Source organism: Bufo bufo, chromosome 6 (assembly GCF_905171765.1).
Source record: "Bufo bufo chromosome 6, aBufBuf1.1, whole genome shotgun sequence".
In the NCBI taxonomy this organism is placed as follows: domain Eukaryota; kingdom Metazoa; phylum Chordata; class Amphibia; order Anura; family Bufonidae; genus Bufo; species Bufo bufo.
Genome location: NC_053394.1, coordinates 326,234,454 through 326,258,228, shown reverse-complemented (window position 1 = coordinate 326,258,228; position 23,775 = coordinate 326,234,454). Strand labels below are relative to the sequence as shown.

General features: G+C 46.0%; 1 protein-coding gene across 4 annotated transcripts in view; it reads right to left on the bottom strand.

The window, feature by feature from the left end:
- ACSS2 (acyl-CoA synthetase short chain family member 2) overlaps nucleotides 1-23,775 on the bottom strand; it is an 83,871-nt gene that overhangs the window by 36,731 nt on the left and 23,365 nt on the right. For 3 of the 4 annotated variants that reach the window (XM_040434940.1, XM_040434942.1, XM_040434941.1), the window contains one exon: nucleotides 22,804-22,842. The exons of the other annotated variant lie outside the window; for it this stretch is intronic. In XM_040434940.1, the coding sequence (XP_040290874.1) occupies nucleotides 22,804-22,842 (39 nt within the window). The remainder of the gene's footprint in view (nucleotides 1-22,803; nucleotides 22,843-23,775) is intronic. 4 annotated transcript variants of the gene reach the window in all.

Genomic DNA, 23,775 nt, shown 5'->3' with positions numbered 1-23,775 from the left:
AGCAGGCACAGGAAATATTATCATAGGTGGCTATCAATGTACAGCAACCCTGACTTCTTGTCAAGGCCATCAACCAGTCACAAGAAGTATCACACCTCCACGAACAAGAGCATGAAAACCTACAGTGCACAGGTCAGAAAAGGTAAGAGGTATCACAAGTTAATACGAGAATGTGAACAAACAGTGCATCCGCCCCCCAAATATGGTGAACGCAAACATGCCAGTGAAGGTGCCAAGTGCCAACTGCTAGTTTAGGTATAAAGACTGCAAGAAAGCCATGACACGTGAACACAGCCTAAAAATAATGCCATACGATTATGGCTGCCATACGCTAACAGATTTTTCTACAAAACACAAAATGTATAATAAAGATGTATTATAAAAGGGCTAGATGTAACTGGGAGATTTTTAGAGAGTTCCAAAGTGCAAGAGGTAAAAAGTAACATGGGAATTATCCCAGCCAAACACTGGACAAATTAACATATATACGGTATTTTTTACTATAATGTAAACTGCCACTAGGAAATTCACTGTTAAACCATGCACTATACCTTGTAGGACTAGCCCAGCTGTATGTAATGATACCGTTCACTTAGAGATCTTCATTACTTCCTTTTGAAAAAAAAGTACTTTTAATGCATATGCAAATTAGCTGTTAAGTGCACCAAGGGTGGACACAAACCACTCTGTGCACTCAAGCTCCTATAGCTTTCTCTGCCAGTCCCTCCATTTCTTTTCTGAGCCAGGCATGATGACTATACAGGAAGCTGGCCCTGTCCATCAAGAAGGAGAAGGAGGGGCTGGCAGAGGAAACATATCACTTAGGCCTCTTGCACACGAACGTGTGCTTCCCGTGCTGCGGACCGGAAATTGCGGTCCGCAATGCATGGGCACCGACCATGGGCCAGCCATATGCGGATCTCGATCCATCCGTTCCGCATAAAGATAGGACAGGTTCTATCTTTTTGCGGAACGGAACCCCACGAAAGCACTCCGTAGTGCTTCCGTTCCGTGGTTCCATTCCGCTCCGCATCTCTGGATTTTTGGACCCATTCAAGTGAACGGGTCCGCATCCATGATGCGGAATGCACACGGCCGGTGTCCCATGTACGGCCAAGGGGGACACACAGTTGTGTGCAACAGGTCTTAAAAGTACTTTTTCTTTAGAATGAAGCAGCGGATCGCTAAGTGAACTGTATCACTAAATGCAGCTGACCTGGCCCTAAAAGACATTGTGCCTGGTTTATCAGAGAATTTCCTGGTCACACTCCCTTTAAGAGGAGCGTTCATCTCACCTAATATGTCTGTTTTAGTAAATACTTGTATTTCACATGAAAAACAATTCAGGGGAATTATTTTTATTTTTTTAAATCTCTGTGGGGGACATTTGTAAAACTATTTACGCCATTAATATATAAAAGAAAAGTTGAAAATTATGGCGCACGCCATATTTGTGCCATAATGCGAGACTTTTTGAGCTTTTCTGGTCTTATTAAAAGGGGATGGGATTTTGCACAGCCCGTCAGATTCCCTATAACATACGCCAATAACTGGTGTAGGTGATATAGTAGAATAAATTAAACATAATCACATTTTGGATATACCTAGGTTACAATATTTAGTATGAAAGCTAGATGGCTACACAGGGTCCGCCTAGAGTATCCTATCTGCATCCAGTGCATACTATGAGGATATATACATCACTCTTTGTTAAAACACGTTACAATACTATTCGCTCATTCGTATTTTTAGGTTGTAAGGATGATACCCAGTTTTCTGTTAATAAAAAGGGTCTTCTGCTGTTTGAGAGGAGGAAGACTTAAATACCACCATGAATCATGTGTACTTTCCATTCTTTTGCCCCTAGACTAAATGTTAAGATTTGGAGCATTGCAGACAACATGGTTAGATCTTTTGTTTGGGGATCATACAAAAATTCCAACACAGGTTATAGCCCCTAGCTGGCCTACATCTCAGTTATTGGCACATGGGAGGCCAGATATGCAACAAATTTATTAAGAGGCATCTACTCTTTGGCTTATGGGAACGCCAACCTTGATAAATCTCCCCCCCCTGTGTGTTCTGCATTTCCTATGTTATTTCTCTGAAATCTTTATGCATAAATTTTTCAATCAATTTATTTATATAATATTCATATATTATTTATATAATAAGAGCGGAGGAAACAAGGTATGAGTTAGGGTACTTTCACAATAGCGTTTTTCTTTTCTGGCCCTGAGTTCCGTCAAAAAGGCTCAATGCCAGAAAAGAACTGATCAGGCATATCCCCCATGCATTCTGAATGGAGAGTAATCCGTTCAGGATGTCTTCAGTTAAGTCATTTTGACTGATCAGGCAAAAGATAAAACCGCAGCATGCTACGGTTTTATCTCCGACGAAAAAAACTGACTTGTCTGAATGCCAGATCCGTCCTTCCGGTCTGCGCATTCGCAGACAGAAAAAAAGGTGAAAAAAATAAATGCCGGATGACACCAGAAAGACGCATCCGGCATTTCAATGCATTTTTCTGACTGATCAGGCATTTTTAAGACTGATCAGGATCCTGATCAGTCCTACTAATGCTATCAGTTGGCATAAGTTTTGCCGTATCCGGCAGGCAGTTCCGGCGACGGAACGGCTTGCCGGATCACTCTGCCACAAGTGTGAAAGTAGCCTTAAGTGAACACATGCTCCAGAATTGTTATTTTATGGGAAGCAATAAATAACTAAAACTGAGATGTCTGAAGTGATGAAAAGTCCTCTAGAAATATATCACAAGTTAGGCTACTTTCACACTTGCGTTTTGGCTTTCTGTTTGTGAGATCTGTTCAGGGCTCTTACAAGCGGTCCAAAACGGATTAGTTTTGCCCTAATGCATTCTGAATGGAAAAGGATCCGCTCAGAATGCATCAGTTTGCCTCCGTTCAGTGACCATTCTGCTCTGGAGGCGAACACCAAAACGCTGCCTGCAGCGTATTTCTGTCCACCTGACGAAGCGGAGCCAAACGGATACGTCCTGGCACACAATGTAGGTCAATAGGGATGGATCCGTCTTGAACACGATTGAAAGTCAATGAGGACGGATCAGTTTTCTCTGACACAATCTGGCACAGTAGAAAACGGATCCGTCCCCCATTGACTTTCAATGGTGTTTAAGACAGATCGGTCATGGCTATAGAAGGCATAATACAACCGGATCAGTTTATGACGGATGCATGCGGTTGTATTATTGTAAAAGAAGCGTTTTTGCAGATCCATGACGGATCCACAAAAACGCTAGTGTGAAATTAGCCTAATAAGAACCATTAGCCAATAACAGGTTCACTCAGAATATGGTAAAAAAAAAAAGCAGCAATCTCATATTTACTATTCTGAATCAGTCCACAGATCAGACTGTTACGTCAGATTACATCAAGAGACACTTACGGTATATAACCGGCTGCAATGACAGCACAAAGTCAGAAATCAGTCTTGCAAGCCAGAAATGTGACAGGAGCGGCCTGTGCTCACCAAGCCGGACATAAATTATAGTATAACCCCTTAGTGAGCAGTCTGTTTTGCTCCTTAGAGACCAAGCAATGTTTCTTCAAGAGCTTTCATTTGTTTTTATCAATGCAGTGATATGAGGGCTTGTTTTTTTGCAGGACAAGTTGTAGCATCATTTTGGGGTACACATGACCTCACTTCAGGAAATAGCATTTATTATGTAAAGGAAGTTATTACGAGGCACTTACTAATGTATTGTGTTTATCAATATTGCATCCTTTGCTGGCTAAATTTATTTCTCCATCACATTATACACAGTTTGTTTCCATCATTACGACCACCCTCCAAATCCTCAGTAGTGGTCGTGCTTGCACACTGTAGGAAGAAGCGCTGGAATATTTGGTGACGCACATAGGCTGATGCTTTTTCTGATGGATTGCAAGGTGCTCGTAACCATGGAAATGAGCAGTTTATAATGTGATGGAAAAGTGAATCTAGCAAGCAAAGGAAGCAATATGGACAATCACAATACATTAGTAAGTGCCTTGTATTAACTTTCTCTACATAATAAATGCTATTTGCTGAAGTGAGACAACCCCTTAAAATAATTAATTTTCATCAACTCTTTCTGGGAGGGAATAGAAAATAAACAGCTCTTCCGACATTCACCTTGCAGCACAAATAGCAGCATATTATAAAGGGAAGAAGAGTCTGACCCAAGATCACAAAGCATGTTTAAAGGAGTGTGAAAATAAATCAACGTATAATGAAGGAGTAACTTCTGCTTAAAATCTCACATCAGTAACCTCAGTAAAAAAGATGCAATATTGCAGACTACATTTATCCTTCTAGTTTTTGAAATATCAGCTATCTTCCATTAGGACTCTTTGGGGTGCATTAAAGGGAATCTGTCACCAGTAAATTCACTGTTAAACTAGGCACAATGTGTGTTTCTGCAGCATATCCGCACCAAAACCCGTAATTTCTAGCAGCGATTTTCAGTTTGGATTTGATGCGGTTTTGCTGCAGATCTCACCCTTCATTAGAAAAAGGATGAAATTGGCAACTAAAACCGCAAACATAATTAACATGTTGCGGATTTGGAAATCCACACAGCAGGTCAATTTCCACGTAGCAAAAACCTGCAAAGTGTACATGAGATTTCTGTAATCTTATACACTTTGCTGGTACTGTACTAAGCTGCATTTTTTCCACACCGGAATCTGTGGTGAAAAAACGCATGTATTCTGCTAAGTGAAAAGTATTATTACATTAAGCTGAGCTAGTCCTACAAGGCATTGGGCCTGGTTTAACCCCTTAGTGACCACTTACGCCACCACTTCAGCCCGTTAGCGCTTAATTCAAGCGCTGGAGCTCCGTGCCAGCAGCTACCAGAGGTAGCTGAGGGCTTGGGGCAGTGATCAGAGACCGTGACAAGCGGTCTCTGATCACGTGATCGCCGTGATACACTGTATCACGGCGATCACCGAAAATAAACTTTCTCCCTCCTCTCATGTAAGAGGAGGGAGAAAGTCTCCATAGGGACCGCTGTATGGAAAGGGTTAACAGGGAGGGGAGCTCCCTCCCTCTCCCATCGGGCTGCTGCACTGCTGTGGCAGTGTCCCGATAGTTACCATGGTAAGCGGATGCCTTCACAGGCTTGCTATGGTGTAGCTAAGGCTGCATTCACACGTCCGTGGTGTGTTGCGGACCCACAAATTGCGGGTCCGCAACACACCAGCCCGGCACCCCCATAGAAATGCCTATTCTTGTCCGCAAGCTGCGGAGAAGAATAGGACATGCTCTATCTTTTTGTGGAGCTGCGGACCCAAAGATCGGGGCCGCGCACCGCAAATGCGGACAGCCCACTGTGTGCTGTCCGCATCCATTCCGTCCCCATACAGAATGAATGGGTCCGCACCAGTTCCGCAAAATTCCAGAACGGATGCGGACCCATTTTGCGGACGTGTGAATGGAGCCTAAGCCTGATCAGGCTCCTGCTAAAGTCAGGAGCCTGATCAGGCTAAGTGTAAAGTCACAATACACTGCAGTACACTGTATTGTGTACTGCAGTGTATTATAGAGGCATTAGACCCACTGGATATTCAAGAACCAAGTGGGTCTGGGTCAAAGTAAATGTAAAAAATAAATTTTAATAATCTAATTTCTTCTTATAGCCGCACATTTATAATTGATTAAAAATTGAAAAAAGAAAATATATATCACGTTTGATATCACCGCGTCCGTAACGACCTGATCTACGAAAGGGTCATGTTACTTTCCCCGGACGGTGAACGCCATAAAAAAAAGAAAAACTATGATGGAATTTACATTTTGCCCGCCTCACTTCCCCCCAAAAAAGTATTAAAAGTGATCAAAAAGTCGTATGTACCCCAAAATGGTGCCAGACAGTCACCTCATCCTGCAAAAAATGAGCCCCTAAATGAGAAAATCGCCCAAAAAAAATAAAATAAAAAATATGGCTTTCAGAAAATAGAGACACAAAAACATGTTTTCTTTTCTAAAATGCTTTTATTGTGTTAAAGTAAAATAAATTAAAAAAAGTAACATTAGGTATTGCCGCGTCCGCTATATAATCTAAACAAAGAAAGCAGACAAGACGAGGTACTAAATAGGTTTAAACTCACATCACAGTTTTTAAGCACTTTAAATCTACCCTCACTCTCAGCAGAAATGGGTGCTCATTTCATTAGACCAATCACACAAAAGGGAGTGCGAGCTGTAATCCTCAGCTTTGCACCAGGAAAGAGCCCAGGCGGCTTCCCGTTACTTTATTGCAAAAAGTTTCATGAAAGCTTACCTCCCCATTTTCACGGAGGTATGTAACAGGTTAATGAGAGGCGAACCATTCCCTAGACAGTCACTAGAGTCGTGCGTCATTCTCATACCCAAGGAAGGAAAGGACCTGTTGAGCTGCGTTAGCTACAGACCGATCTCATTATTAAACATCGAATTTGGTCAAAAATCTTGGCCCTCAGATTGAGTTCTGTGCTACCGTCACTCATAGGTTGTGAACAGTCTGGTTTTGTGAAGGGAAGGAAGGGAAGAGACAATGCACATCGCATTTTCCATTCCATACATGAAGCTCAAAATAGGAAAACCCCATTGGTCCTGCTGAGTACAGATGCCAAAAAGGCATTCGACAGAGTAAATTGGTCTTTCATGAGACTAGCGCTCCCTAAATTTAATATTCCAGATATATTTGTACAGGCAATATTCTCGTTATACGGACAGCCATATGCCAAATTGCGAATAAATGGGACAATGTCTACCTCCTTTGAGATCTCAAATGGGACGAGGCAGGATTGCCCCCCTGTCCCCTTCTCTCTTTGTTATGGTGGCAGAAACATTAATTCAGTCAATCCGCCAGGACCCTCTCATCCAGGGTATTCAGTACAGCGAGAGAGATCTCAAGTGCACAGCATTCGCTGATGACTTGTTGTTTCTGGTCACCAACCCAGATGGAGGAATATTGGCTTTGGATAATAAGTTGAAAGTGTTTAGCGCACTCTCGGAATACCACAAAATCAGAATTGTTAAACATCACACTGTCCAAAGAGAAACTAGCACTGCTGAGCAACATCTCACCTTTTCCAGTATTGAAAAGTCCATTGACATATTTAGGAATAAAGATACCAGGGGGATCTTAGAGACCTCTATACAGTAAACTATGTCCCTTTATTGGAAAAGTTTAAGGAGCTCTCAAGAAAATATGACATCCCTTTTCTATCATGGATGGGCCGAAAGAATGTATTGAAAGCCTATGTCTTCCCCAAGCTCTTATACACACTTCAAATGGTGCCAATTAAGCTACCTAATAGTTTCTTTTCAGTCATAAAACGTGCCTTCTCGAGATTTCTCTGGAATAAAAAGAAATCCAGAATTCCCTACCATGTTCTTATTAGACGTAAAGAGGGGGGGGGTCTGGGGCTGCCTGATGTGCACTTGTACTATCAAGCTATACAACTAAATAGATGGCTGGAAATGGTAGACCCAAGAAGACAGCCCAATGTAATTAAGTTGGCAGGTTATGCTACAGGTCCTTCATTCCAGGGTAGGCTATGGCTGGCAAAGGAGCTCCCCACAGACTTAGGGAACTGTGATCCATTATTAAGGGGGCTATGGGAGACAAAGTCCAAGATGCGCACCACACTCATTAGGGGGTCTTTCCCCATTAATGCCAGCAAGCCTACTCCCAAAACTTATGGGATCACCAACAGGGACATACCAAGCACTTTGGAGACTATTCTCCTCCACTACTCTTGAGAATTTTTTTCAGGAATATAAATTCCCGCCAATTGAAGCTCTCCCCACACACCTTAATCAACCAGCTTCTCTTTCCCTATGCCAATCTCACTTTTAAACGATCTGCCACAATGTGCTGAAGGAATATGTAATAAGGGACTCATTGACCCCCTTTGAAAAGCTAATTGTTTCTCCAATTTTGAAACATAAGAAAGTCTCTGTCCTTTATGCGCTGCTGGGAGGTCAGGCGAGAGAGTCCAAACCCCCCTATTTGGTGGAGTGGGAAAAGGAGTTGGGATTATCGCTGACAGAAGGGGAAGTGAAAAGCATTTTGACATCATCTCATGGCTTCTCATCATGTATTCGCATGCAGGAAGGACATTATAAATTACTATCCAGATGGTAACAGAATTCCTGAATTCCTTTACAGAAGGGGCCTAGGGGCTAAAACGTCACAGTGCTGGCGATGTAGAGGTGGGGTAGGTTCTTTATCTCATATCTGGTGGGCTTGTCTGGAAATACGGCCCTTCTGGGAGGAAGTCCAGAAGATTCTTAAGAAACTCACACACCAGGATTTTAGTATTTCAAGTTATACATACCTTCCAACAATTTTGTTATCACCACGCACCTACTTGCAATTGCTAGATCGTTAATACCATTACACTGGCTAGATATGAGACCCCTTTCGATTCGGGAGGGGAAGGTGGACCTAATATGCCAATTTGAAGAAATGTCCAGCTGGATCAGCAGAACACATGACAAGTTCCTAAAAATCTGGTAGCGATGGCGAGACATAGCAAACTCTATATGACTACGGGCCTTCTTTCTCCTTCAGTTTGTGATAAGGCAATTCATAGGATTGTACCAATAACAGTTAACTCAGTCAATATGATAGAAGCAAAATTAACATATACCCCTCCCCCGCCATCCCTTGATGGCCCATCCTCTTATCCCCCGCCCTGTTATTCCCACCCCCTTTTTTCAATATATACAGATACGAAATAAATGGGTAACAAAGCAAATTTAGAGTATCACTAGCAATAAGCTGTGAAATTCGATGTAATTTCTCTGAAGTCTTTGCGATGTCTGCTCATTATTCTGTTCAGATGTATTATTTGTAAATTGAAAATAAAGAATATATATTTAAAAAAAATGAAAATGTAATTTAGTTTCATCTTCTTAGCATTCATTTCTTTAAAAGACTCCTAGTCTTTTAAAGAAATGAATGCTAAGAAGATGAAACTAAATTACATTTTCATTTTTTTAAAATATATATTCTTTATTTTCAATTTACAAATAATACATCTGAACAGAATAATGAGCGGGTCAAAAAACTCACTACACCCATAGATGAATACGTTAAGGGGTCTAGTTTTCAAAATGGGGTCACTTTTGGGGGGGGTTCTATTATTCTGACACTTATAAGACCTGTTGCAGCGAATCTGCATCGCAGCACCCGGCCTGACCTCCCATCGTTGCTGGGAGTCACATAACATTATATTGATTTATGATGCTATGTAACCCTTACAGTTCTGGAATGTATTGGATAACACTGGCAGCATTATGTCAGTGTTATCCAATACATTCCAGAACTGTAAGGGTTACATAGCATCATAAATCAATATAATGCTGTGTGACTGCCAGCAGCGATGGCAGTCAGGCCAGGTGCTGCGATGCGGACTCGCTGCGGGAGGAACGGTCATCTGCAAGGGGCCTAAGCCCCTGCAAACTAGGCTTGTTGCAGGAAAAAATATGTACTTCCAAAAAAAATTTCAAAAAAGTCTACTAAATAAAAAAAAAAGTTTAAGTTTTTTGTAAGTGCAGCCAAAATAAAGTAAAGTAAAGATGTGGAAATATATTTCTGATAAAAAAATATTGGATAGTATTTATGTACACTCACCTAAAGAATTATTAGGAACACCTGTTCTATTTCTCATTAATGCAATTATCTAGTCAACCAATCACATGGCAGTTGCTTCAATGCATTTAGGGGGGTGGTCCTGGTCAAGACAATCTCCTGAACTCCAAACTGAATGTCAGAATGGGAAAGAAAGGTGATTTAAGCAATTTTGAGCGTGGCATGGTTGTTGGTGCCAGACGGGCCGGTCTGAGTATTTCACAATCTGCTCAGTTACTGGGATTTGCACGCACAACCATTTCTAGGGTTTACAAAGAATGGTGTGAAAAGGGAAAAACATCCAGTATGCGGCAGTCCTGTGGGCAAAAATGCCTTGTGGATGCTAGAGGTCAGAGGAGAATGGGCCGACTGATTCAAGCTGATAGAAGAGCAACGTTGACTGAAATAACCACTCGTTACAACCGAGGTATGCAGCAAAGCATTTGTGAAGCCACAACACGCACAACCTTGAGGCGGATGGGCTACAACAGCAGAAGACCCCACCAGGTACCACTCATCTCCACTACAAATAGGAAAAAGAGGCTACAATTTGCACGAGCTCACCAAAATTGGACTGTTGAAGACTGGAAAAAGGAGATTTTTGTGAAACTCACCTGTAAAATCTTTTTCTCGTAATTTCCATTGGGGGACACAGACCATGGTATAGCTTAGAGATATTACTAGGAGGGACACTATGCAAAAAAAGAAGCTCCTCCTCCTCGGGCTATACCCCCAGGCACCTCCAGGAGAACTTCAGTCGTTGCAAAAGCAGTAGGAGAAGGAGAACGGAAACAAAACATTATGGAAACCATCACACAGCACACCCTAAGGCGTAAACCAAAAAAGGGGGCGGGAGCTGTGTCCCCCAATGGAAATTACGAGAAAAAGATTTTACAGGTGAGTTTCACAAAAATCTCCTTTTCTCGTTCATTCCATTGGGGGACACAGACCATGGGACGTCCCAAAGCAGTCCATGGGGTGGGAAAAAAGAACAAATCCAACACCGCCAGGAATAAACGTCCAGTAGTCAAACCGGAACCACAGCCTGCAATACCCTGCGCCCAAGAGCAGCATCAGCCGAGGCCAGAGAGTGTAACTGATAAAACTTTGTGAAAGTATGTAAGGACGACCAAGTGGCCGCCTTACACAACTGGGAAACGGATGCGCGATTGCGCCTAGCCCAGGAAGCACCCACTGCCCTTGTGGAGTGAGCGGTAATCTGCGACGGCGGAACGTGGCTGCGAGCGCGATATGCCGCAGCAATAGCGGAACGGATCCACCGCGCCACGGTGACCTTGGAAGCCGCCAGGCCCTTACGGGACCCTTCAGGAATCACAAAGAGAGAGTCTGAACGCCGGAAGGAAGCGGTAGCCCCCAGGTACACCTTCAGGGCCCTGACGACGTCCAGGGAGTGGAGAGCGCATTCCTTGGGGTTCACCGGAGAAGGACAAAAAGAGGGCAGGACAAGATCCTCGTTAAGGTGGAAGGGAGAAACCACCTTGGGCAAAAAAGAAGGCACCGGTCTGAGCACCACCTTATCCTGGTGAAAGACCAGAAAAGGTTCCCGGCAGGAAAGTGCGGCCAGCTCCGAAACTCGCCTGATGGAGGTTATGGCCACCAGAAAAACTACCTTCCAGGTGAGTAAAACCAGAGAGATCTCCCTCAGAGGTTCAAAAGGCGCCGCCTGAAGGGCGCGCAGAACCAAGTTGAGATCCCAGGGGGGCAAGGGAGGCACATACTGAGGAACCGAATGCGCCACCCCCTGCAGGAAGGTTTTTACAGGTCTCAAAAAGGCAATGGACCTCTGAAAAAAGATAGCCAAAGCAGAAACCTGACCCTTTAAAGAACTGAGCGACAGACCCATGTCGAGGCCGGACTGGAGAAAAGACAGCACCACTGGGACAGAGAAACGTAGGGGCGAGTAGCCCGATTTCTCACAAAACACCAGGAAGGCCTTCCAGGTGCGATAATAGATTCGTGAAGAAGCCGGCTTTCGAGCCCTGATCATGGTTCTTACCACCGCCTCAGAGAAGCCTCTCTTCCTCAGGATGGCGGTCTCAACAGCCATGCCGTTAAACGCAGCTGCCGTGAATTCTGGTGGAAGAGCGGCCCCTGAGACAAGAGATCCTCTCTGTCGGGCAGAGGCCACGGGACGTCCGCCAACATACGAGCGACGCTGGAGAACCAGGCGCGACGAGGCCAATCCGGAGCGACGAGAATGGTTGGTATCCCCTCCGCCTCGATCTTGCGCAGCACCTTCGGCAACAGAGGAATCGGAGGGAAGACGTAAAGGAGGCTGAACCGCTGCCATGGAAATACCAGCGCGTCCACCCCGTCCGCACGTGGGTCTCGAGCGCGGGCAAGATACACCGGCACCTTGTGGTTGAGCCGGGAAGCCATCAAATCTACGTCCGGACGGCCCCATCGGTGGCAGATGTCCTCGAACACCTCCGGATGGAGAGACCACTCTCCCGGATCCACCTTGGTGCGACTCAGAAAATCCGCCGTCCAATTGTCGACTCCCGGGATGTACACTGCCGACAATACCGGAACATGAGACTCCGCCCATAAGAGGATCCTCGCTACTTCCCGCATTACTGCCCGACTGCGAGTCCCGCCCTGATGGTTGACATAAGCCACAGCCGTGGCATTGTCCGACTGAACCCGCACCGGGCGAGTCGCCAGGAGAGGAGTCCAATGGGAGAGGGAGTGGAAAATCGCCCTCAATTCCAAAACGTTTATGGGGAGACGGGATTCCTCCGTCGACCAGACACCCTGAACTGTGAGGTTCCGGAGAACACCTCCCCAACCGATGAGGCTGGCGTCGGTGGTGACTATCGTCCAGGAGAACGGAAGGAAGGACTTTCCTGACGATAGGTTCAGGGGAGACTGCCACCAAGGGAGAGACGCTCGAACTTGCCGGGACAGACGAACAGGAGTGTCTAGACCCCGAGGGTTCTTGTTCCAGAGGGCAAGGATCATCTGTTGTAGCGGACGAGTGTGAAATTGGGCGTACGGAATCGCCTCGAAAGAGGAGACCATAAGGCCCAGCACCCGCATGCACTCCCGAATGGTGGGACGTGGAGAGCGTAGAAGGAGCACCATTGCCAGACGAATCTGGGAAGCCTTGGAATCTGGAAGAAACACCCGAGAAATCGAGGTGTCCAAGATCATCCCCAGGAACGAGAGTCTCTGGGAGGGGTGCAGAGAGGACTTGGGGAGATTGATCAGCCATCCGAACCGTTCCAGGGATTGAACCGTGATTCGGATGCTGTCCTCGGCCTGTGGAAGAGACGGAGCTTTTATCAAGATGTCGTCTAGGTATGGTAACAAAGAGATGCCCCTGGTGCGAAGAAGCGCCATGAGAGGCGCCAGAATCTTCGTAAAAACTCGAGGGGCGGTTGCCAACCCAAAAGGTAGGGCGACGAACTGGAAATGACGCCCCCCTATGGCAAAGCGCAGAAAGCGATGGTGGGACTCTGCAATAGGGACGTGCAAGTAGGCGTCTTGAATGTCCACAGACGCGAGAAATTCTCCTGGAAGCAGAGAAGCAATAACGGAGCGAAGGGACTCCATGCGAAACTTCCGCACCCGTAGAAACTTGTTGAGAAGTTTTAGATCCAAGATTGGACGCACTGACCCCTCTTTCTTTGGAACAACGAACAGGTTTGAGTAAAAACCTGTCCCTTGCTCTTCTGGGGGAACGGGGGAAATGACACCACGGTCCAGAAGAGAGGAGACCGCAAAAAAGAGGTCCGAGGCCCTGGCTGGATCCCCCGGAACGCGAGAAGGGAAAAAACGTTCCGGCGGGCTGGACGCGAACTCCAACTTGTAGCCGGACGTCACCACTTCCAGAGCCCAGGCGTCCTGAACGTGAGCCCTCCAGACCTGTTGAAAGGAGAGCAGACGGCCCCCCACCACGAGGGGTGGGGGCACCCCTTCATGCGGAGGGTTGCTTGGGAGCAGGAGGACGGGCTGACTGCGCCCGAGGCCGCCAAGAAGGCTGGGGCTTGAAGAAAGGCTTCTTGCGGGAGTCCTGGGACCCCCCTGCCGATGAGGACGACGGCGTCCTGGCAGTGGAGAAGCGACGAAAGGACTGGCCCCGGAAACCTGAAGGCCGAGACCGAAAGGGACGCTTGGTCCTGGGCTGGGGTAGATGAGTGCTCTTGCCCCCTGTTGCGGCAGAAATGAATTCATCTAGTTGAGCCCCAAAGAGCCTGGACCCTTCAAAGGGAAGGTTAGCGAGGGATCGCTTGGATGAGGCATCAGCATCCCACACCTTCAGCCAGACCTCCCTGCGCTGAATGACAGAGAGGGCCGAAATACGGGCAAAGAGGGAGCCGATGTCCATTGAAGCCTCACAGAGATATTTAGACGCTTGAGACATCTGGATGATAAAATCCAGAGTATCTGCAGAGGCGTCCTGCTCTGACAGATCCTGGTGGTGGCGCTGCAACCACGTTGTAAGGGCTCTGGCGACCCAAGCCGACGCAAAGGCCGGTCGCAGGGAAGCGCCCGCCAGCGAGAAGATGGACTTGGAAAGTGAATCCAAACGTCTGTCCACCGCATCCTGCAGAGAGGAACCGTCTAGGACGGGAAGGGCCGTGTTCTTGGCTAACCTGGCCACCGGAGGATCTACCTTAGGGGAAGAAGTCCACTTTTCCACTGTGTCAGCTGGAAAAGGATAAAGCGTATCCATACGCTTGGTGGCCGAAAATTTTTGATTAGGTCGATCCCAAGCTTTTGATAGGACCGCAGTGAATTCCTCGTGAATAGGGAACACGGCGGACTCCTGTTTCTTGGGTGGAAAAAGGGAGAACTCCCGACTAGTGGAGGGAGGAGAATCCCCTTGTATATTAAAAGTGTCACGGACAGCTGCCACCAACTCGGTTACCATGGTGGAAAGCTTAGGCAGGGGTTCCCGCTCCGTGACTTCGTCCGATCCGGACAATTCCCCATCGGATTTGCGCTCCCTGCGAGGGGGAGAGTCAACCGGGCATGCCTCAAGGCGAGGGGGAGAAGCGGAGTCATCCGAGGAGGAATGCTGCCGCTCACGCTGCCTTTTAGAAGTCAGACGCCCTCTGTGAGAGTCGCTGAGAGGGGATGGAGTGGTGGATGCCACTGGATTAGTAGCCGCCATGCGCTCCATGAAGGACATGGCTGCCTTGGCAACTAAGGCCAGATCAGCTGCCACATTAGACATGGCGGAGGCCCAGGCGGGTACCGCTGTATCCGCAGGGGCAGAGGGAGGACCGGGCTGAGCAAGAGAAGGAGGCTGATCCTGTCCGGGAGCAGGGCATGAGTCACAGGAACCAGTGACAGAAAAAAGCCTAAGGCATATTTTACATGACTCCAGTGGAGCCTGAGAGGAAGCCTTGGAAGGCTTAGGGGCCCCAGGTTTAGGCATGATGGTATTCCAAAAAAGATTTCCTACCAGGTTGCTGTAATTCCTACCACCCAGGCAACAGCAGAAGTCTCCGGTCACCGAGAAAACTGAGGAGCTGCACGGCCGCAATCCAGCGGAGTCTCCGGCGTAGGGAGAGACAGAGCTGGACGCCGAGGCTCCGCCCCCTTGGACGCGTCATTGCAGCGCGAAATAAGCGCGCGCGCATTTCAAATACACCCCTTCGCCAAATACGGCGCAGCGGGGGTTAATATCGGGAGGAGCAGGCCGGCGGGAGCTGCAGAGAGCGCAGCGGCCATAAGATAAAATACACTCCCTCAGTGCCAAGATTGCCGCCGATGCGGCCATAGTCTGAGCTGCAGGCAGGTATCAGTGGAATCACCAGCCCTCCCCAGAAAGGCCCCCTCCCAACGGGAAAAAATGCCCCCAGCCGGTCCTTCTCTAGCTCACCTCAGGTCACAGAGCGCCAGACAGACGACATGAAGGGGTGGGGGGGAGGGGGGGAAAGGAGGGAGATTGAAGCAGGCAATACTTATCTGCACAGCATGCTCCCTCGATGTCCAGACCAGCAGGGATTCACCTCTTCAGACGTCTGACTCCAATCAAGGAGAGCAGTGCTCTGGTGGAGGGTAGGCAGCAGGTGTCCCAGCAGCTGGTGGGATGCCAGAGCTAACATGTCGAGTCTGGATCCACTTTTCTTCTGTGGGGGAATGGGAGGTAGCCAGGAACCTTCAGAAGACCGTGGCAGACCCTCCACAGGGGCCAGGAAAGCGCAATGCTGACCTGCGTCCCCATCTGAAACCAGAAAAAAAAATAACAAACAGGAGAAGAATAAATGTCAACCTCCTTGAACGGACACTAAGCAAAGACTGAAGTTCTCCTGGAGGTGCCTGGGGGTATAGCCCGAGGAGGAGGAGCTTCTTTTTTTGCATAGTGTCCCTCCTAGTAATATCTCTAAGCTATACCATGGTCTGTGTCCCCCAATGGAATGAACGAGAAAATGTTGCCTGGTCTGATGAGTCTCGATTTCTGTTGAGACATTCAAATGGTAGAGTCCGAATTTGGCGTAAACAGAATGAGAACATGTATCCATCCTCTGATGGCTACTTCCAGCAGGATAATGCACCATGTCACAAAGCTCGAATCATTTCAAATTGGTTTCTTGAACATGACAATGAGTTCACTGTACTAAAATGGCCCCCACAGTCACCAGATCTAAACCCAATAGAGCATCTTTGGGATGTGGTGAAACGGGAGCTTCGTGCCCTGGATGTGCATCCCTCAAATCTCCATCAACTGCAAGATGCTATCCTATCAATATGGGCCAACATTTCTAAAGAATGCTATCAGCACCTTGTTGAATCAATGCCACGTAGAATTAAGGCAGTTCTGAAGGCAAAAGGGGTCCAACACCGTATTAGTATGGTGTTCCTAATAATTCTTTAGGTGAGTGTATGTGAAATATTGCAGTTGAAAAGAAAATATGCAAATTTTTAAAAATTTTCATAGAGTTTTTTTAAATAAAGATACGCATATTTTATCGGTAAAATTTTACCACCTAAGTAAAGTACAATATGTGACGAGAAAACAATGTCAGAATTACTTTGATGTGCAAAACCTTTACGAAGATATTCTCTGGCACATGTCAGATTTCCAAAATCTGGCTTTGTGATTAAGGCCCAAACAGGCCTGGTCACTAAGGGGTTAAGGACTCATGCACACGGCCGTGCCCGTATTGCGGGCCACAAACAACGGGTCCGCAATACACGGGCACCATTCACTTAAATGGTTCCGCAATCCAGAAGGTCGGTGCGGAACAGAGGCACAGAACCCCACGGAGTAGGGTCTGGATGGAGTGGGTCTGGATCAGTCTGCGGAATCCACATGAATGATGTCCGTGCATTGGGGACCGCAAGATCGGCCGTGTGCATGAGGCCTAACAGTGAATTTTCTGCTGACAGACTTCCTTTAAAAATACTTTCCACTTCGCAAGCAGTTGCCGAATTTACACGCCAGATACATGATCTGGGGCAACGGGTCTCGGACCTTGAGTCCCGGTCTGATGACGTAGCGGACGCGCTAGGGGCAGACAGAGTGGACATAGATGCACATACTGCACAACTAGAAGCACTCGAGCTCAAGATCGAGGATCTCGAGAACAGATCCCGCAGAGGTAATCTCCGGGTGAGAGGTCTGCCGGAATTATTCACAGACTTGCCTACCACTATGACGGCACTATTTACCGCCCTTCTCCCACAGGAGGATCAGAGCCGCTTGAAAATGGACAGAGTCCACAGGGCCTTGGGCAAACCGCGCTCAAATGACCTTCCCAGGGATGTTATTCTGAAATTTCACCACCCTGAAGTCAGGGATCTGATCCTAATGGCGGCCAGAAACATCCCTGAATTACCGGGCCTTCCTTCATCTGTGCACCTCTATGCAGATTTGGCGCCATCAACCCTCCGACGTCGCCGTGAGATGCGGCCTGTTACCCAAGCACTACAGAGGGCACAAGTCAAGTACAGATGGGGATTCCCCTTCACACTCTCCTTCCAGATCAACTCCAGGTCCCATGTAATCCGCTCACTATCGGAAGGTCTGGAGACCTTACATAGGGTAGGAATACCGCATGATCAAAGAGATGGACCTGAGCCGGCTCCCATGCCTCAAAGACCAGCTAGAGTTTGGACCACAGTTGCTCCGTCCTCCGGTGCTGCGGGTCGCTCCCCAAGAAGCTGATCAGTTTGGATCAAGATGCCAGGTTACCCTACAGAACTGATCTTATTGTTCTATTGTTTTTAAGGGCTATCATTACCCCTGTTTTGTTGTGCCCTGATTTATTTGTAAGCCAGACTTACCTCTTGGATGACTTTCACCATACCGGGTTATCCTCACCGGCTGTTTAACTGGTTTTCTTACCCTATCTTGGAGTCCAAGTCCAGGGGAACGGCCTAGTGGACTTCCATGTTGCCTCACCTGAATAGGTTGACGGAGATGGAGATTCGCGCCATTTTTGGGCGAGGTCTCCCCTCATCCAACCTGTCAATGTCAGCTGACTTGAGTCAGTCAATGTTAGACTATGCTTTTTATGCATTAGTCACAATTTTATTTGTTTTGATGTTCGGTTTTTATGTTATGGATCAACCATTTCACAGTATCGACGAGAACTTGATAATAGGAGTGGAAGGGTATGCTGAGGTAACTGAAACAGAGAACGTTACTGCACTTAGCACACATCAGATCCCCTTAAATGTCAAGGGCCATGTATAAAGTATTGTCACATAATGTAAGGGGTCTAAACTCCCCTAGAAAGCGGAAGACAGCATTCACAGTTTATTTGAAACATAAACCAGACGTTCTCTGCCTTCAGGAGTCTCATTATACACCGGGGTCCCACCCGAAGTTTTTTTACCCACAATACACTAGATTCTTCTCATCTACCTTCCAGTCAAAAAGCAGGGGTGTAATAACGCTACTAAGAAATTCCTTCCCCATGACAGTCACACAAACAATCCTTGATCCTAATGGGAGATTTGTCATTTTGCTGGGGACATACCAGGAGGAAACTCTATGTTTAGTCAACATATATGCACCTAATGAGGACCCTATCTCATTTTTTGGTGAGATGGGCTCAGTCATTGAGTCACTCACATTTCATAAGATTATTTGGTGCGGGGACTTTAATTTCACTATTAACCCCTTACTGGATCGCTCATCCCCTCCCACCCAAATGCGCCCACGTACTCATGATACTAAAATTCGCAAGGTTCTTGAGTCAATAAATATAGCAGACACATGGAGAGAACATAACGGGTCACAAAGGAGTTACACCTATTACTCGCCCATACATCGAATATACACGCGGATTGACATGATCCTGTCCTCCTTGAGTCTTCTCCCATTTATTTCTTATTCAAGGCATATCCTTTCCTCCTGGTCTGACCATGATATGATACTAGCCGAAATAGATAGCCCAGGCAGAACATCTATGTCTTTTAACTGGAGGTTGAACGAATCTTTACTGTCCCGACCTGGTCTAGTTGACAAATTACAAATAGACATCCGTGAATTTTTTAGTGATAACACCACGGTGGACTCTGACCCACTGAATGTTTGGTTAACCCACAAGGCATTTATGAGGGGGAAACTTATTAGTGCAGCCTCACGCCTGAAACGCGAACGTACTGTAGCTCAGAGAGCTTTAGAAGCTAAACTAGAAAGACTAGTAAGGGCCCATCAACGCTCTCCCTCCCTGTATCTATTAAAAGCTATAAAGGACACCAAAACACAATTGAACACCATACTCTCCAACAACACGGAAAGGGCCTTGCGTTGGACAGCTTCGTATTACTACCGGTATGCCAACAAACCTGACAAAATGTTAGCCTCACAACTTAAAGCCAAACAGAGACTAAATCAGGTATTCCAGTTACGTTCGACCTCAGGTCATCTCACTTCTAACCCAGACATGATTCATCAGACATTTCACTCTTTTTATCAAAAACTTTATTCCACCCCCAGCCTCCCCCCCGAGTCCCACCTACAAAGCTTCCTTTCCTCGATCCCTATCCCCCGAGTGACACCGGAGGTCTCGTCGTCGCTTGGCAAACCAATATCTGAAGAGGAGGTGGAAGTAATTATAAAAGACCTAAAACTAGGTAAAGCCCCTGGTCCAGACGGATTTTCGGCCCTATATTAGAAAAATTTGCCCCATTACTTTCTGCCCATATTGCAAAATACTGCAACCTCCTCCTACAGGGTCACACCCCCCCAATAGAATTTCTGCAAGCTAACATTACTGTTATTCCCAAACCCAACAAAGATCCTCTAAACCCATCAAATTATAGACCAATCTCCCTCCTTAATTTAGATAATAAAATTTTCACCTCCATACTGGCCAGGAGACTGAACAACATTCTACCTGATTTAATACATAAGGACCAGGTAGGGTTCATTCCTGAGAGAGAGGCCCCAGACAATATTAGAAAAGTACTGAACCTTGTGCAAGAAGCTAATCGACACAATTCCCCCCTAACTCTGCTAGCACTAGATATAGAGAAGGCATTCGATTCGGTCACCTGGGATTATATAAACAAAGTTCTGACTAAGATGGGTATAACTGGCCCTTTCCTTACAGCGATTGGCTCGTTGTACTCTTGCCCTGAAGCAAATCTTAAACTCCCCACCTCTAGTCCCTCCCCTATACGGATCCACAGAGGTACACGACAGGGTTGTCCCTTATCCCCTGCTCTCTTTGCCATAGCAATGGAGCCTTTAGCTATTCACATCAGAAACAACCCTGACATTAGCGGAGTGACTATAGGTGGGACGGAGTACAAACTGAGCCTATTTGCTGATGATCTGTTGATGTCCATCACGAATCCCATAGTGTCCCTCCCCAACCTGTTACAATTGCTAAAATCCTTTTCAGAAATCTCGGGCCTCAGAATCAACCACAGTAAATCAGAACTTCTCCCCTGCAATGTCCCTCCCCAGCTGAAAGACCAACTGATATATAACTTCCCATTCCAGCTTAAATTGCAATACATTTCCTACCTAGGGACATTACTGCCGACCAAACCTGAACTAGTCTACAAATTTAATTTTCCCCCGATGTATACTAAGATTAGACAAGATTTGAAATCTTGGACCTCATTACCGGTATCTTGGGTAGGCAAGATTCATATAATTAAAATGGTAGTACTCCCAAGACTCTTGTATTTATTTAGGACTCTTCCTGTCCCAGTCCCTTCGGCCGACCTAAAATCCCTACAAAAAGACGTCATGAAGTTTATATGGGCTAACAAAAGACCACGCATTTCTAAGTCCATCATGTGTAAACATAAATCCCAAGGGGGCCTATCTGTACCGGACTTTCTGAAATATTACAGAGCAGCGAGACTGGCACAACTCTTTCTAACACACCTAGATAGGAAAAAACAACCACTATGGATTCCTTTAGAGATGGCTAACATGGCGCCTTATACTTGGACCGCCTTGATATGGATGGCTCCATCTCTGCCGTCAACTGTCCGTAGCACATCTCTTTTATCACATTATTCATTGTTACTCTGGAGGTCGGTTCGGTTCAAGTATAAGATGCAATCTACACCATCACCACTAACCCCGATTTTTGGCAATCCGCTGTTTCGTCCAGGCTTACATCCCCTGTCCTTCCATTGGTGGACCAGTAAGAATCTCTGTATACTACATAAATTCCTCCGTAGAGGCACCCTAGAGTCTAAAAGTGATTTTTTGGGAAAGCATTCTCCTCCTGATGGAGAACTTTTTAACGTCAATAGAATATTCTCATTCTTAAGGTCTTTGGCTGGATCAGCCCAAAACCTAGAATTTGCCCCCTTTGAAAGAATGATCACATATTCCCTATACAAACAAGGCCTTCTGTCTAGAATATACAGATATCTTGACGTTCATCCAGAAGGGATAAAATTACCCTATATGTTGGCTTGGGAAAGTGATATGGGTCTTGAATCCTCTGTCCCTACATGGTTCCAAAGATCACAAACACTAACTAAAGGTTCCTGGCAGGTCACCTTAGCAGAAACCTCTATAAAAATTCTACATAGGACATACATGGTGCCAGCAAGGTTACATCAGATGTATCCAGAGGTTTCCCAGAAATGCTTTAGAGGATGTGATGCTGATGGTACGATGCTACACATTTGGTGGGGTTGCCCAGTAGTGAGGCGGTTTTGGGACCAGATCTGTTCACTGATTGCTTCTGTCTTAGGTTGTAGGTATTTGGCTACGATCTCTCTCTGTTTATTGGGCGATAAGCCCTCAGGATTGTCCATGCCCAACTTTAAATTGTCGCAATTTATCTTGCTAGCGGCAAGAATCTATGTCGCTTTCAAGTGGCGCACTCCCTCACTTAACAAACAAGCGGTCATAGATAGGATTAACAAATTGCTTCTTTCCGAAAGACTCATAGCAATCAGGACGGACACTGTCAGTGTCTTTGAGAAGGTATGGGAACCGTGGATGTTGTCTTCTTTCTCTGTAGACCTCAGATACACCTTCACGCTATAAAGTGTTTGTACAAATTTGTACAGTTGTATACTGTATTTACTCATACCTAGAACAATCGATCCGAATCGTTTGTATGTTTTTTTTTCTTTTATTGCTTTTACATGTTTATTTTCTTTTACTTTCTTCTCTGACAAAACTTTATGATAATGTTTTGTATTACATTATTGATCTATAATGTATTCTACACTGTAACTTTCCTTACCTGTACCACAAAACTTCAAATAAATGATTTTTGAAACTAAAAATACTTTCCACAAGCATGGCCGGCACACGTGGAGACTGGCTGGTGATTATGTCAGCGTCTAAGAGAGAGATCTGGCATAGCCCCCTGATAGCCATAGCTATAGCTGCCGAGCAAACACAGCATTTGTTTGAAGGTGACATTGGAAACTAGATACAGAAACTCACGGCTACTTTTCTCTTGTAATATATTTTGCACGTGTCAGTTTACTGAATTAAATACATTTTATCAGTGTATCCTGTTTGCATGTAATCCTTTACCAAACAGGGTTCATTATAAAAAGGAATCGCTGGTCCAAGTTAAACATGTCACGTTGGAGAAGACTATGCCTACAAGAGACATGTAAGAGACACACCCTGTGAGACAGACATTTGCAAAGACAGAAAGCCACGGTGCTGTTAGTGAGACGCACTAGAAATGATTAACACACACAGCTGCCTGCAGATACAGCTGAAATACCTGGAGTGCAGCTCGCTTTGCTCTGTCCTGCTTGTTTCCCTGTTAAAAACCCAGATATACAAGTATATTCAGTAGCCTTAAAACCAAGGAAAACACACAATACTGACATGGTGGGAAAAATAAGGTTTGTATTTGCTTTCCTGTGAGACAAGCATATGCACACACATACACCATTCCCACTGAAATCCCTTGTAGAAGTCCTAGATCGGCCAGTTCTTTGCAACCATTTCTTATGGTTTGCTTATAATTATTGTAGCCACTATTTCAATAGCCGATTTCCTAGACTCTTGAATGGTTATATCTGCTTGGCTGCTTTCTCCTACTGCTGCATAACTAGAAAGATTTGCATTTAGGAAAGCAAGATCGTGAGATTTTAAAAAAATCTCTATAGGGACTGTAAAGGCTGCCATATTAAAGAGCATCTATCAGCATGATCACCCCTAGTAAACTAGACATACTGCCTGGTAAGGTTGTTCATGCTGAGTGGAACAACTCCTCTGCTGCAGCAATCAGAGGTGTAATTTTAAAGAAATGTGTACTTTTATTTTTAAAGTTAGAGATGCTCTGAGCACCAAGGTGCTGGCCTAGCTCTTCGGAGCAGCGCTTCACTTGCTCTTCTCTCCTGTCGCCACTCCTATTCCTCCAGTGATTGAGGGTGCCTAGCACTGTCAATGTTTGCATGCCTGGTCCTGAAATCTCACACATGTGCTGGCGAGACTACAGTCTGCGCATGCACAGCTTGGATCTCAGGGTGGGAGAGCTATCCCTACTCTGAGATCCAGCAAGAGGTACAATCGGCGCATGCAAAGTTTGGCTCTTCAGAGCAGGGTCCTTGCTCATGACATCCAAACTGCACATGTGTTAATTGTACTCTCACTGGCACGTGCGCAAGATTTCAGGGCCAGGCATCTAAACAGTGAGTAGACCAGGCCCCATCAATCAGGGGGCGACAGTGGAGAGGAGGAGGAGAAG